Genomic DNA, 13,825 nt, shown 5'->3' on the forward strand with positions numbered 1-13,825 from the left:
TAGGAGGGGAAATGACTTGCCCTAAGCCCACACCAGGTGAGTATTAGAACCAGAACCCGGGTCTCCTGAGTCCCAGTGACCAGTGCCCTATCCAGTAGACCACACTGCCTCCCAGGCATTCCACAGGGTTGACCATGACCAGCTTAACACATTTTTAAACATGACTTGCCCTGTCCACATTAGGTGCAAAGTCTTGTTTAAAATGGTTGGTGGTTATTTGCCTTACAGTAGCATCTAGGTGCCCTACTCACAGAGCAGGACTCCATTGTGCTAGGTGCTGTACAAACACAAAACAAAAAGGCAGTTCTTCCTCCTGCCCCCCAGGACCTTACAATTTAGGTAACAAGAAACACCAGGTGGGTATAACAAAGATGCGGAAGCCTAACAAAACAATACTAGTCAGCATGGTAGGCAGTGGCCTCAAAACACCAGCTGCCTGTCTGTCATCAAGTTTTTTGTGGCATCATGGAAAAGGAGAGTTGTAAGAAGGGATCTGAAGGAGAATAAGGAGTTAATTCTATGGATTTGAAAAGGAGCACCTCCCATGGATAGAGGCAGCATGGGAGAAAGCACAAAGGTGCGTGTTTTGAAAACTGAACGAGTGGGTGATGGCAGCTGGCATCATTATCAGATTGGAGGTTAAAACATGACCATTTTTCTAGTTCTAGACATGGCACTACTTAATCAACAGAGCTGCTCTCCGTGTTTATCCGAGTTATAGATGCCAACCTCAGCCACAAAAATAGGTTTTCCCTGCTTGTCACTCTAGTTAGCCATCCAAAGTTAACAACTCCAGCAGAGGGTGCTAAATTCCATTGTTGCCCATGCATCATCATCATCATCGTTGCCATCTAAGTTCAACAGCTGAGCCAAATTCTCCAATCATTTATACCATTGGAGTTGCACAAGTGATCCTCAGGTCGCATCTGGCGATCATTGATGGTGATGATGCATGAGACTGTAGGGATTCACTTGACTTTCAGATCCCCAGGCTGAATGGCAGAAAAAAAAAATCTTAGCCTGTAAGCTGTTGAAAACAGAAATAGGGCTGGCACTAACTCTAAGTTAACCCTCAAGGTGCTGTAAGAAACCTTTAACTGGGCGTGGCAGGGAAAACATGCTTCCATGTGTTAACGTCATGGCTTGGAAACACATACGCTTTTTACTTTATTTCATCATGTTCTTGACATCCCTTTAAGATATTGTCTGCGATGAAAATTTCACCCTCCCACTGTTGGTGAATTGTCCACCATTTGCAACTGGATGAATGTATTATTAAACCACAAAACTTACCTCCATTGTTTTCTTATAAAGGGACACCTTGCTCTTTTGCGCACGTTCCATTGTAATCTCGTACTGTAAGAAACACACAGGACGAAGCATTTCTCCTTTTAGTGTCAGAACTAGAAGAGCAATGGTTGCACCATTTCTAAGAAACACGTTCCTGTGCGGAAAATGCCTTGACATTGCTTTTGTAACTGATGCCCTTCTAAATAACACAGAGGGCAACAGTGCAAAGCTAGGAAAAATTAATCCAAGACAATTTTGCTTCAGTGGCTTCCATTAATAGCCAAGAGGATGTGTCTTCATTTTCTCTCCTTATCTTAAGAAGCTTAAATAGCATAACACCCAGTCACGCTGTACATAAGCTTTGCCAGCCGAGTTCTGTGTAACAGCACAAGCCCTGGGATAGGATCTTGTGCTGCTGCTGTGTTTGTGCAGTGCCCCACCTTGCTGAGTAAGGACTTCTATCCATTACAAATATGAGCAGATCCACTGTGATTAATAACAGATCCCTTTACCTCTGTCAAGTGATTATATTCTACCTAATTTCCATGGGCATCAGCAGGTTAGCTTGAAAGGGCATTGGCCCAGCCTCTTCTTCAATTTGACATGGTTTGAAATACCCAGCTCCAAGCTTAAAAACGAGAGCCTTTCCTATTCAGCAGCCAGACATGACTCTGATCCCATGACACAGTTTTTTTTAACAGAGCTTGATCTGAACACAGCTGGCTTTGTTTCAGATTATGAAAATTCAATATGTGTAATGCTTCTCTCCCAACATCCTTGGCTGATCACCAGAGATCCTAGTTTTCCATGATAAAAAAACCCCAAAATTCTCTGATTTAAAAAAAAAAAACACCATAAAAATACACATTTTTCTGCGCTTAAAATGAAACGCTGAACTTTAGTTTCCCTAGCCACAATATATACGAGTATCAGCTGAACACAGTGCTTTATTGATATACAGTAGAAACCCGTTTATCTGAGCCTCCATTATCCGGTTCTCCACATTAACGGAACCAGCAGCTGCCCGGGGCTGACCGCGACAGAGCTCGGACAGTCAGCTTCAGATGGCTGGGGATCTGGCCGTCAGCGCCGCGTGAGGCTAACTGCCCAAGCCTCCCCTCCCCCATCTTAAAATAAGGGATAGAAAGGTCTTTGTAAATTCTCCTGATTATCCCAATTTTTTATTATCTGATCTGGCCCCAGTCCCAGTTAATCAGATAAATGGGGTTCCACTGTAAATTTGAAGTACATTCAAAAATCAACAACAAGAGGGGGAGATTGCATGCACTCAGTAAGTGACGCTGGTACTTTTAGTAAAATGTAGTTAATTTTTAATATGTTTTTATTTTTTCACAAAATTTAAAAACTATAACGATGCTCTGTAAAAATGCAAATTCTGCATTTTTCCGTGGGAAACAGATTTCTAGGGTCCCTGCTGATTACTGCTGTAAGTGTTTAATCCCTTTTTTTAACTTTGGCTAAGAGGGCTGCTTCTATAACATCCTGCTGGAGCACTAAAATATACCGCAAATGAAGTAGTAGCAAAGAGTTTGAGCCTTGTGTTGAACTCAATGTCTAGATCATCTCATCTGTGATGTTGGGGAAATGCTGGGAATCAGGGTTTCTTCCCTGGAGAAGATGGTGGGGAGAGGGGCATGGACGGTGGGTGTCGAAGGCCGGGGAAGGCTGAGCCTCCCCAAACAGTCTTGCATGGCCCTGCCCATGCTCCATCCCCAAGGCCCTTCCTGCTTCCCGGCACTGTGCTGTGGGGGGCTCTTTCCCCTGTGGCCGGAGCTAATGGGGGCTAGCCTGTGCTCCAGGATTAGGAGGAGGGGTGCTGGTGGCCGTGTAGGGGGGACCCTCTGGGCTTCAGCAGGCCGGGTGGGGCCTCTGGCAGAAGGGGCGGGCCGTGCTGGAGGCTAGCCTCCCCAAGCTCAGGGTTCACCCACTGCCCATGGGGAGGGGAGTCTAATTCTGCCGTCTTTAGACCTTATTCAAGCAAATCTCCCCCTGGTGCCAACAGAAGTGTTGCATGAGTAAGGGCCAAATGGTGCAGTCCTGAATGCTGCTGTTGCAGGGCTAGCACAATGCACAAAGACACACACTGTTGTGTTTTGGGAGCTCACCGGAAATGCTGGCATGGTTTGCTCTAGTGCTACTTTCTCGGCAGCCAGCCACACGGGCGACTAAAAGAAAAACCTGCAACAGACACGGAGAATCCAGAAGAGGTCTTTGCCTTGCTCCCAACTCCCAGTAAAGGTTTCTCTTGAAGGCTTCAAATGTAGAACTATTGCAAGAAGATACAGCCCCTGTTTCCATGCAGCTCTCCAAGTAGTAAATGGGATGGTAGAGGAGATAAATACTGATTCAAATATGAAACAGACACGGAATTGTCTCTAAATTGAATGTGCTTCATGAAGCAGCTGCGGAGCTTGAAAATCAGACAACAGCACTGTCAGAAACAGGATTGTTTTTACTCACCCTGAAATCCTGGAGTGTTTCATTGGCTGGGTTCCCATCTGTCTTGTGCTATTGAGATGGTGAGGCTGGTGCACTTGGAACTACCTGGATCTGTTCTGTTTTGTTTTAAAGGGGCATGGGATGTGGAAATTTTGCATGGCTGTCAAAAATCATCGTTGTTTTAGGTGGCAAGTAGTCAAGCCCTTTACTTATTCCCAGATAGAACCAGAGAGGGTGTAAAACATTAACATTGTCACTCAATTAGCAGATACCTTGTTCAAAGGATGCTGAATTTGGGAGGATCAAATGGGATGATAGCTGGTTTGAACATAGTTGTTTTTTTTAATACAATACCTCTGGTGAATACTAGATTAATATAATTTATCTCGGGGATTTCCAACACCCTCATCATCTTATTACTTAGGCTTCAAGTTCAACACAATGCACAAACCTTTGTTACCGCTTCAATTTTGGTGTATTGCAATGCTCTTACAGGATATTTACTGAAGCAACTTGCTTAGCAAGAATTTTGAAAAGGGATGAAATACTTACAGGAATAAGAAAAGCATCTGCAGTTATATTAGCTAGAAAGTGAAAGCGACAAGGGCTCTGAGTCTTCATAGTTCAGAGCATTATCTCATCACCAGCTGGGATCACAGAGAAACAGAGAGATTCCGCCCAGGATCAAGTTAGCTAGGAGCTTGGAGGAAGGAGGGCAATTGTCGTGCTCTGAACCATCCATAGCACACTGCTGGAGACAACCTATCAGAATAAATGGGCCATTGGTCTGACAATTCTTATCTTTCCTCACCTTTTTTCGTTGCTCCTTCTGTCTTTCTCTGAACTCCTCTATTCCTTTCAGTTCATCCTTCAGCATCAATGCCAGTTGGATATGGGAGTTTCCAACATTTTCAATTTCTAAGGCAGATGAGAATTTATAGACAGTCAATGAAAAGGCCTCTAATAAAGACAAAGTCGGGTTTTTCACCAGGTATTTACTGGGAGGTGGCATGAATGTATTACTTACATGCACCTGGCAGTCTCAGAAACTTAAGGAGGACTTTTTTTATTCAGATCATTGTATTACCTCATTAATTAAAGGAGGATAGGACTCATCCCGATCCCCTTGATGTCTGCAACATACATGAACTGCTGCTGTTTGTGACATGCCAAGATTATGCATGGCAGGAAAATGTAAATAGAAATACTTTTATCTGGCCCCCTTTCACATCTTCATATTCCCACCATGCACCTCCAAACTTTCCCCTTTCTTTTTAAGGGCTCTCTCTCTTCCCCCTCCATGCCTACGTTTAGACCTCCTTATTGACCCCAGGTTTCTTATCCACATTGTGATCACCTTCCCGCCCATCACGCTTCTTGACATCAATCTCTCTTGCCAGCCACTTCCCAATTACAGTCAGGCTTGTCCCAGGACTACCATCCAATGAGGGAGGCTGAAAATGGGCAGGGTTCAGTAAAGATAGAAAATATCTTACTCTTGAGTCTAAATTTAAAATGTCTGGCCAACATTTTCAAAAGTACTTAGTGATTTTGGGGTGCCCAACTTTGAGATGCCTTGAAAAGGGCCTGTTTTTCAGAAAGTGCTGAGCAACCATCTCTCTGAAAAGCAGGCCCCTTCAAACCAGGAATGATCTTAAATCTCTAGCCACATTTGAAAATCTTGACCTCTTTATCTAAACTGTAGGCAGTATGTGCAACTGCACCACCCCATTGTATACTAGGTAACCATGCTATTACATCTTAGGAGTGTAAACATTTTAGCATTTAGCCCTTGGTGCGCAAGAGAATGCATATCCCGCTGTCTTGATGAGCCTGGGGCTTAGATGAGGGTTAGTCATCTGTGACTCAAACCAGATAAGACTGAGCAAGTATTGGGGAAGAAGCCCAAAAAGTTGGCAAAAATTCCATTATTACCCCTAACTAGGGAAGCGTGGCCACTGTCTGTAGCACAGATGGACAATCTGGGTGTGTTAGACTCTGGGGCGTCTCTGAGTGTCCAGGTTGTGACCACGGCGAAGAGTAATTTCTGCCGACTGTGCTGGTGAGATGGGTGTGCTTTTGCTTACTGTCATTCATCTGGGGGGATTTGAAGCACTTTACAACTGTAGGGGTGTATGACAGCCCCCATTTTACAGATGAGTGAACTGAGGCATAGAAAACTAAACATCCTAATTGCGGGAGATGCTGCCTTAAATAATTTGGCCACGGTCACACAGAAAATTAGTCTGCTAGGCGTCACTCATTGGCCAGCTGATCCTTTTTGATTTTGTTTCAGCCATGTGTGGTCAACTCATTGGTGCGGGGTTGGGATCCTGCTACCAAAAAGAGGAGGAAATCCCTTTCCTTATTAAGGGGTTGGGCTGGGAGGGGAAGCATAGTTCCCAGTGCAGAGACCTGAGGATCTAAACTGGAGACAGTTTTAAGGCTCTTTGGTTTCTTAGGAACTCAGGAGGAAGGAGGGTTAGCAAAGGCACTGCGATGGCAGCTTGGCTGTTCCTCTGCTAGTGGATTATAGTGGGTACAGTGAATGCTATTGGGGAAAGGGAATTTGGATTAAATGTGGAGCTATTGAGGAGGAATGTGACCCCTGTGGATTAGAGTTGTAAAGAGTGTAAATAATGGGCAGTAAAACACTTGGAACAGAAAATCTGTCTTCTTCAGTGATGGGTTGGCCCCAGGACAAATCAGCCATCAATGAAAGGATTCCAACAGGGATGGGAAGAAGGATACAAACTTACGTTGCTTTAGGACCTCGAATGCTGCCTTCAGAGTGCTGAGAAAACAAACACATACTTATTGGTATAGTGTCCTAATGACAGACTGTGAATCTAAAAAAAAAAAAGTCCACTACCGGACTTTTACCCTCAAAGAAACACAAAAATAAATAAAACCTTTAATAGCCCAATCCAAAAATAATTGACCATGCAAATGGGAGAGAGATTACATTTATAGGTTTCATTAGGCCATGCAATCAAATGCTTCATGAAGCAGGGAATTAAAGACTTCCAAACTCCTGGTGCACTGGACTGTTTAACCTCTCGGTATTAGTTATTACACGTGTTAATATAAACTTGTCTGTACCAATGTCTTGGTGAGAACATGAATACAGGGAAATACAAATGACCAATATAACTGATGTTTGGAATAGTAGTCGAAAAGGGGAGATCTCTGAGGACAGAGATAGGCAAGACCTCTGTAGTCAGAGATCAGTGCTGTACCGGTATATCTTGTTTTTTCCTCCTTAATAATTCTCACAGCAGGAGCAATGCATTGGCTGTGTAACATTACCTCCCTCCTGCACTTCTGTAGCACCCCCTTGTGGTACTGTCTCCAAATTCTTTAAAGACACCAAATTAAGACCAATGGTTTTCAGAGCAATACACTCTAGGGGTCTGAAACGATGGACCACAGTGGCTATTCACAGTTACACAGTGCAGTATGAATAAGCTCTGCCACCAGACGGAGCCCTCAGCACCAGGCCATGAAATACAGGTGAGACTAGCAAGACAAAACATTATACTGGTCAGTATGAGAAGTCAGATGGAGCTGGATCAAAGTAAAAGATGGGGTCTTATAATGGTGTTTCACAGGGGGCTGGTAAAGGGCAGTAGTATATTGTCTGTTGTTGTGCTGGGTTGAGTAAATGATAATCAGTCAGGCAGATGAATAGGGAACAAGCTGCAAACGTTTTAATGAAGCAGCAGAAAGAACAGCAAAGAGGTAGAGGAGTAATTCAGAGAGAGATGCCAAAAACCCCACTTTTCCATTCTGTTGCAGCATTGCTGCTCCAATTGCACCCAGTTCTGAAGAGCCTGGGCATCAGTGGTTTTACTGGGGGCTGTACTGTGAATTGAGAAGGTAATCTTTCCAGGACACCGACTGTGCAACCTCCCAAAGGTCTGTCCAGGGGCTTGATAAAGAGAGAGCCTGATATGGCTCATGAGAGGGGAAGGAATATTCAGCCAAGCCCATGAGTGGCACTTCTGAAATACTCAATGGCTAAAGGCATAAAGTTTGGCCACGCATGGAGTGGGGAGGGATGTGTGTCCCTGCCAACCCCTGGGGGACAGAGATCTGTGAGGAAATTATCTGCATCCTGGGCCACCCGAGGAGGCCAGAGACACACATACTGGAGCCCACATTCTCTGTGGTACTTTGGGTGAGGTGCAGCCTCCTGATGGCAGCCTGGCTTCCAAAGGAGCGGGCCTGCAGGCACCTGGCTCAAAACCCACACTTTGTACCCTGTCTGATGCAGCCTCCTACCCTCTCCAATACTGATGCTTCCTGGGGGAATTCCAGGTGCTATTCCTTTGGCTGCGACTTGGAGCTGTGTTTAAAAACATTCTAGGCATGGCCTTCCCATCAGTTTTAACGACAAAGCAAATCCCTGGCTTCTGCCTTGCTGTACTCCGGTTTCATATTAAAAACAGCACCACCACCACATGCAATCTTGGCAGAGCTGGTGCTGAACTAGCCAAGTGGTCGCCCTCATCCTTCCATGTCAGCATCTCCAGTGTCTTTAGCATTGACCTCTTTGAACATGTAATCCAGCCCTGGAGCAGAGGAGTTGCCATTTTCAGTCCTTGGGTGGACTGTACTTGTTAAGCACCATTTGAAGGCAGCTGTCGCCACCAGGGCAACAATTAGGTTTACTTCATCACATATACCTTCATTCTGCTCTTGGATGCATGCATGCAGCTCTCATTGACTTCAGTAGAGCACAGATCCAAGGGCAGAAACTTGGCCTGCTATTGGAGAATTTCCCTTAGTACAATCTGCCTGTGCTACTGGACCTGATGCTGTCATCTTTAAAGATGTGCTGCCTCCCCATTCTTCGTGGCACATGCTTAGCCAGAAGGGCAAGAAGTATGGTCTATATACCTTATGCCCTTCCAGATGGGCCTGTTTAGGGTTTAAATTGGACATAAAGCAGCAAAGAGAAATAGGACCCTTTTTCAGGTCTTGAAGCACCTTGTGGACACTTAGGGGAGAAATATAAAGGGAAGTGGACACCATCATGCAGGCCCCAAAGAACATCATGAAAACCTGGAGTCTTGATTCAAAATTTGCTAGCACGGCTACCTGTAAAATATGTGACCAAAAAGCCTTTCAGCCATAAATGATCAATATACGTCTTATTTTCAGACTGTTTCAGCTTTTTGTGTATAAACCAACAAAATAGTTTCCCTGAAATGAGTTATGAATAACTGATGGCGCTAAACAAAAAAATTATTTAAAGGCTTGAGTTGGTGCTCTTAAAATCCTCTGCTGTAAAAGCGGGCTCCAAGTCGGCCTGTAAAAGCCTGTGAATCTCCTTGGATCACTAGGATATAGCATAAAAGATTGAATGTATTGAATGCATATCTTTTAAGATATGCGTCTTTGTTGTTTTGAAGGTGCCCTTGCATTTCATTTTATCCCTGTGTTCCCAAACATGTATAACTTGGCTGGTGTAAACTTTTGATGCAAACTTAAACTTGGAGCATAAGGTCTCAGAAATGAAGGAGTCTTTTTAACCAAATTTGAAATCAAATAAGCCACCCACTGTACTAAATTTATTATCCATTTTTGTTCTAGATGACATGATAGGGATTTTTTAAAAAAGTAAATATAACTTACAATACATATTGGCCCTTGCTTTTGTATATATCTTACAGTGAGGGTGGGGCACTTTATTAGATACCTCATCAGAGTAACATACAAATATTGAAATAAAAAACAAACCCAGGACATTTACTGTTTGCACAGCATGTTGATCTATCATTTTCAGAGTTTTTTTCCTCGAGCCTGAGGTGTCAGTTCCTTGCTTTTGTATATATCTTACAGTGAGGGTGGGGCACTTTATTAGATACCTCATTAGAGTAACATACAAATATTGAAATACAAAACAAACCCAGGGCATTTACTGTTTGCACAGCATGTTGATCTATCATTTCCAGAGTTTTTTTCCTCGAGCCTGAGGTGTCAGTTTCTGCCAGATGTAGTTAAATTGCCATATTGGATACTGAAGAAAGATACATTCTCAATACAAGGGGAAAAGGAGTTTACTCTCTTTAGTTTTGAAGTGGTCTATGCTATCAGAGTGGTTTATGAAAGGAAGCCAGATGTTGTGATTTACTTTCTTCTACGGGCCCTTTGAGTGGAGGAGGGTTAGTCTGTCTTCCAGTAGGCTGTAATAATGCCCCTGGCTACAAGCAGGTGGGAGTAATTGAATCTAACCTTTTTTGTGGGGTTTGGGGGAATAGACATGCACATAAACATTGTAAACAGATAGGAGGGAGAATAGGCAGGTCAAATTTTAGGCCTAAGAACCTTCAAATATCTCTTTAATCACTTGAGTGCTGCACAATATACCAGGTACAGCCCCATGTATCAGCTATGTATCACCTTCCGAAGCTCTGACATGGATGGAACATCTCATTCCAGTACACCGGGGTATAGCTGTGTGGGTGAAGGAAAGTATCCCATTTGGTAGAGATGTATGTGTGAGATGCTTGTAATTTAATTTTGCTAGTATGCTTGAATGACTGGTAACTAAATAAAGCATCTCATTTCAGAGTCCCTCTCTATGTGGGTGTGATTTCCTATTGAGATTTGTAATGTTTTTGTTCTGATGTCTGTGGGTGTGGGGATGCCTCAGTTTTAGGCCATTTGAACAAAATTCATTGTCCCCACACTCACGTTTTTAAGGAGGGGAGGAGGAAGTACCACTATTTCAAGTCAGGAGGGTTGTTAAACTAAGCTACAGGCAAAGTATCAGCCTTCACCTTGAACCTCCCCACAGCAAGCCCGCTTGCTAGCATCCATGTGAAATGTCTATAGAAACGTATTGTGTGTAATTAAAGTCTTGCACTTCGTAAAGCATGGATTTAAAGACCCAGTTTTCATATGAAACTTTGGCAGAGAAATGAAGGACCTGTACCTGGGGTTAGAGTCAAGGGAGCTCTGGCAGATTGATCAATAACAAAGCACCAACTTCAGGTGATTTTTGCCATCTAGTGGCTGAAACATTTTCCTGTTAACCAGGCTACAGACATGTACTAGAGATTTCATTCCTTGCAGTATTTTTAAGAAAAGGAGTACTTGTGGCACCTTAGAGACTAACCAATTTATTTGAGCATGAGCTTTCGTGAGCTACAGCTCACTTCATCGAATGCATACTGTGGAAACTGCAGAAGACATTATATACACAGAGACAATGAAACAATACCTCCTCCCACCCCACTCTCCTGCTGGTAATAGCATATCTAAAGTGATCATCAAGTTGGGCCATTTCCAGCACAAATCCAGGTTTTCTCACCCTCCGCCCCCCCCCCCACACAAACTCACTCTCCTGCTGGTAATAGTCCATCCAAAGTGACCACTCTCTTCACAATGTGTATGATAATCAAGGTGGGCCATTTCCTGCACAAATCCAGGTTCTCTCACTCCCTCACCCCCCTCCAAAAACCACACACACAAACTCACTCTCCTGCTGGTAATAGCTTATCCAAAGTGACCACTCTCCCTACAATGTGCATTGTAGGGAGAGTGGTCACTTTGGATAAGCTATTACCAGCAGGAGAGCGCACATTGTAGGGAGAGTGATCACTTTGGATAAGCTATTACCAGCAGGAGAGTGAGTTTGTGTGTGTGGTTTTTGGAGGGGGGTGACGGAGTGAGAGAACCTGGATTTGTGCAGGAAATGGCCCACCTTGATTATCATACACATTGTGAAGAGAGTGGTCACTTTGGATGGGCTATTACCAGCAGGAGAGTGAGTTTGGGGGGGGGGCGGAGGGTGAGAAAACCTGGACTTGTGCTGGAAATGGCCCAACTTGATGATCACTTTAGATATGCTATTACCAGCAGGACAGTGGGGTGGGAGGAGGTATTGTTTCATGGTCTCTGTGTGTATATAATGTCTTCTGCAGTTTCCACGGTATGCATCCGATGAAGTGAGCTGTAGCTCACAAAAGCTCATGCTCAAATAAATTGGTTAGTCTCTAAGGTGCCACAATTACTCCTTTTCTTTTTGCAAAGACAGACTAACACGGCTGTTACTCTGAAACCAGTATTTTTAAGACTTTTAAACAATTCAGCACACGGTTGAAAGAAGTAAGTGTTTCCTGAAATATTTTGAAATGAGCATTAAAAAAGGAGCATTGCTTTTCCTGGGTACTTGCTCAGGAAGCAATCACCATATGCGTTTCTTTCCTAAATGAGCTTATACCTTGTGTGGAAATATGAAGATGCAGGATATGGACTTTCACTATAATTTATAATAATACCTGGCTCTTATATAGTGCTTGTCATCAAAGCACTTTACAAAGAAATGAAGTGACTTGCCCACGGTCACACAGCAGATCAGTGGCTGAACCAGGAATAGAACCTAGGTCTCCTGAGTCCCACTCCAGTATTTTATACACTAAACAACACTGCTTCCCCTTGTAGCTTTCTTGACTGTATGGACATTGCAGGGATTGATCACTTGAAAACTGACCCTGGTTTTCTTCCATCAGGGCCTGTTCTCTTTGCTGTCCCCCCTCTCAAGGGTGGCCCTTGTTTGGTGACTAATTTCCCATGGACCACATGGAACTGCTGAGAAGAATTGGATCAGATTATAAATCTGTTTTCAAGCACTGATCATGCAAAGTATCCATCGATCAGAAGTAGGATTTTGTACTGGGATGTGGGATGGCGATCCTTAAAACTAAGCTCTGTCCCTTATTTGTCATGTAGATGTCCTTTGTTTCCTTGAAGGTCAGGTGCCTGCTCTGCAGCCCTTCTACTCTCGTCCTTTTGCCTTATCTGAGGTTAAGCAGGGAGAGAGAGAGAATGCTTTATAGACCTAGCCTGCACTAGCAAAAGTGCAGCTGCACCAGCGCTAGCAGCAATGTGCTTTCGAGGGGATTCAGGATGCTTTCACCACTGTGTCATGAAAGCCTGGCTTCATGACACAGAGTGGGTAAAATCGCCTGCATCCTGTCAGTGCTGGTGTTTGCACCCTTATTAGTACCAGTGCACGCTGCTGTGAAACAGCTACAAAACCTTCTAGTGTATACTAGACGCACTTCCTGTCGCTAGCAACCCATCTCTCTGCTTAGCTTCTCCCGAAGCCGCAACCTCTCACTCTTTCTGCTCCACATTCTTTTCTCTATATCCGCTAACAGTTTTTGTCTGTGTTGTGTTTTACCCCTGCCTGCCCACTGAAGTGTGTTCAGCCGCATGTGAATCAACTGTGGCTCAAAGCCCCAGTTCCCTTCCTCACTTGTTAAAGGAACAGTATATCTCAAGAAATGCTGGATTCAGACGTGGTTTCAACTGAAAAGTGTAATGTTTGCTGCGTCAGTTTGAGTTTTTCTGAATGTCTTGTCCCCTCCCTGAAGCTCAGAATAGTCTAACTCAGTAATTTATGAAGTCCCTTTACTACTGATGTACAGGAAGATACGAGTGACTCTTCTGACAGGAAAACCACAGCTTATTTTTTCCTTCGCTTAGCAAATAGGCGTGGAAAATACCACCATCTCAATCTTATTTCTTATAAATAACAGCAACACAATGCACCATGTTCTCTTTATAAAAAGTGTGACCTTTTTAAAATGGAGAGTGAGAGACTATGGCCTCTTCTATGCACTCTTCAGCCCTAAGGAGAACACTCCCCACTGGCTGTGTGTACTCTCTGCCCTGGGGTGAAAGTAACTTCACAGATTTACCAGTACACAGAGCAGCCAGGGTCCTGGGCAAGGTGGGGGGGCGGCTCTGGGCCGAAGGGGCAGGGCTGGGGCCAGACTCCCCAAGCCAGCCCTTCAGCGCTGCCCAGCCCGCGGCGCCTGGGGCTCCAGTGGCAATTTAAAGGGCCCGGGACTCTGGCCGCTGCTGAGAGCCCTGGACCCTTTTAATCGCCGAGACCCAGGGCAGCTGCCCCTTTTGCCCCCTCACCCCCCAACTGCAGCCCTGCCGGTACAGTCGGCTGTGTACCAGCAGCCACCTTTCTTACCGGTATGCTGTACTGGACCATAGCAGCTTACTTTTACCTCTGTGTCCCAGGTGAATTAGTCCCACCTACATATCT

The 13,825-nt window shown here is 44.3% G+C and overlaps 1 protein-coding gene across 2 annotated transcripts in view; it reads right to left on the reverse strand.

Annotated features, from left to right (window-relative positions):
* The window catches only part of PSTPIP1 (proline-serine-threonine phosphatase interacting protein 1), a 97,301-nt gene that overhangs the window by 31,073 nt on the left and 52,403 nt on the right, over positions 1 to 13,825 (reverse strand). For both annotated transcript variants that reach the window (XM_077828962.1, XM_077828961.1), the window contains 3 exons: positions 6,510 to 6,544; positions 4,562 to 4,668; positions 1,294 to 1,356 (listed from right to left, as the gene is read on the reverse strand). In XM_077828962.1, coding sequence (XP_077685088.1) covers positions 1,294 to 1,356; positions 4,562 to 4,668; positions 6,510 to 6,544 — 205 coding nt within the window. The remainder of the gene's footprint in view (positions 1 to 1,293; positions 1,357 to 4,561; positions 4,669 to 6,509; positions 6,545 to 13,825) is intronic.

This window comes from Eretmochelys imbricata, chromosome 10 (genome assembly GCF_965152235.1).
Source record: "Eretmochelys imbricata isolate rEreImb1 chromosome 10, rEreImb1.hap1, whole genome shotgun sequence".
Lineage (NCBI taxonomy): Eukaryota > Metazoa > Chordata > Testudines > Cheloniidae > Eretmochelys > Eretmochelys imbricata.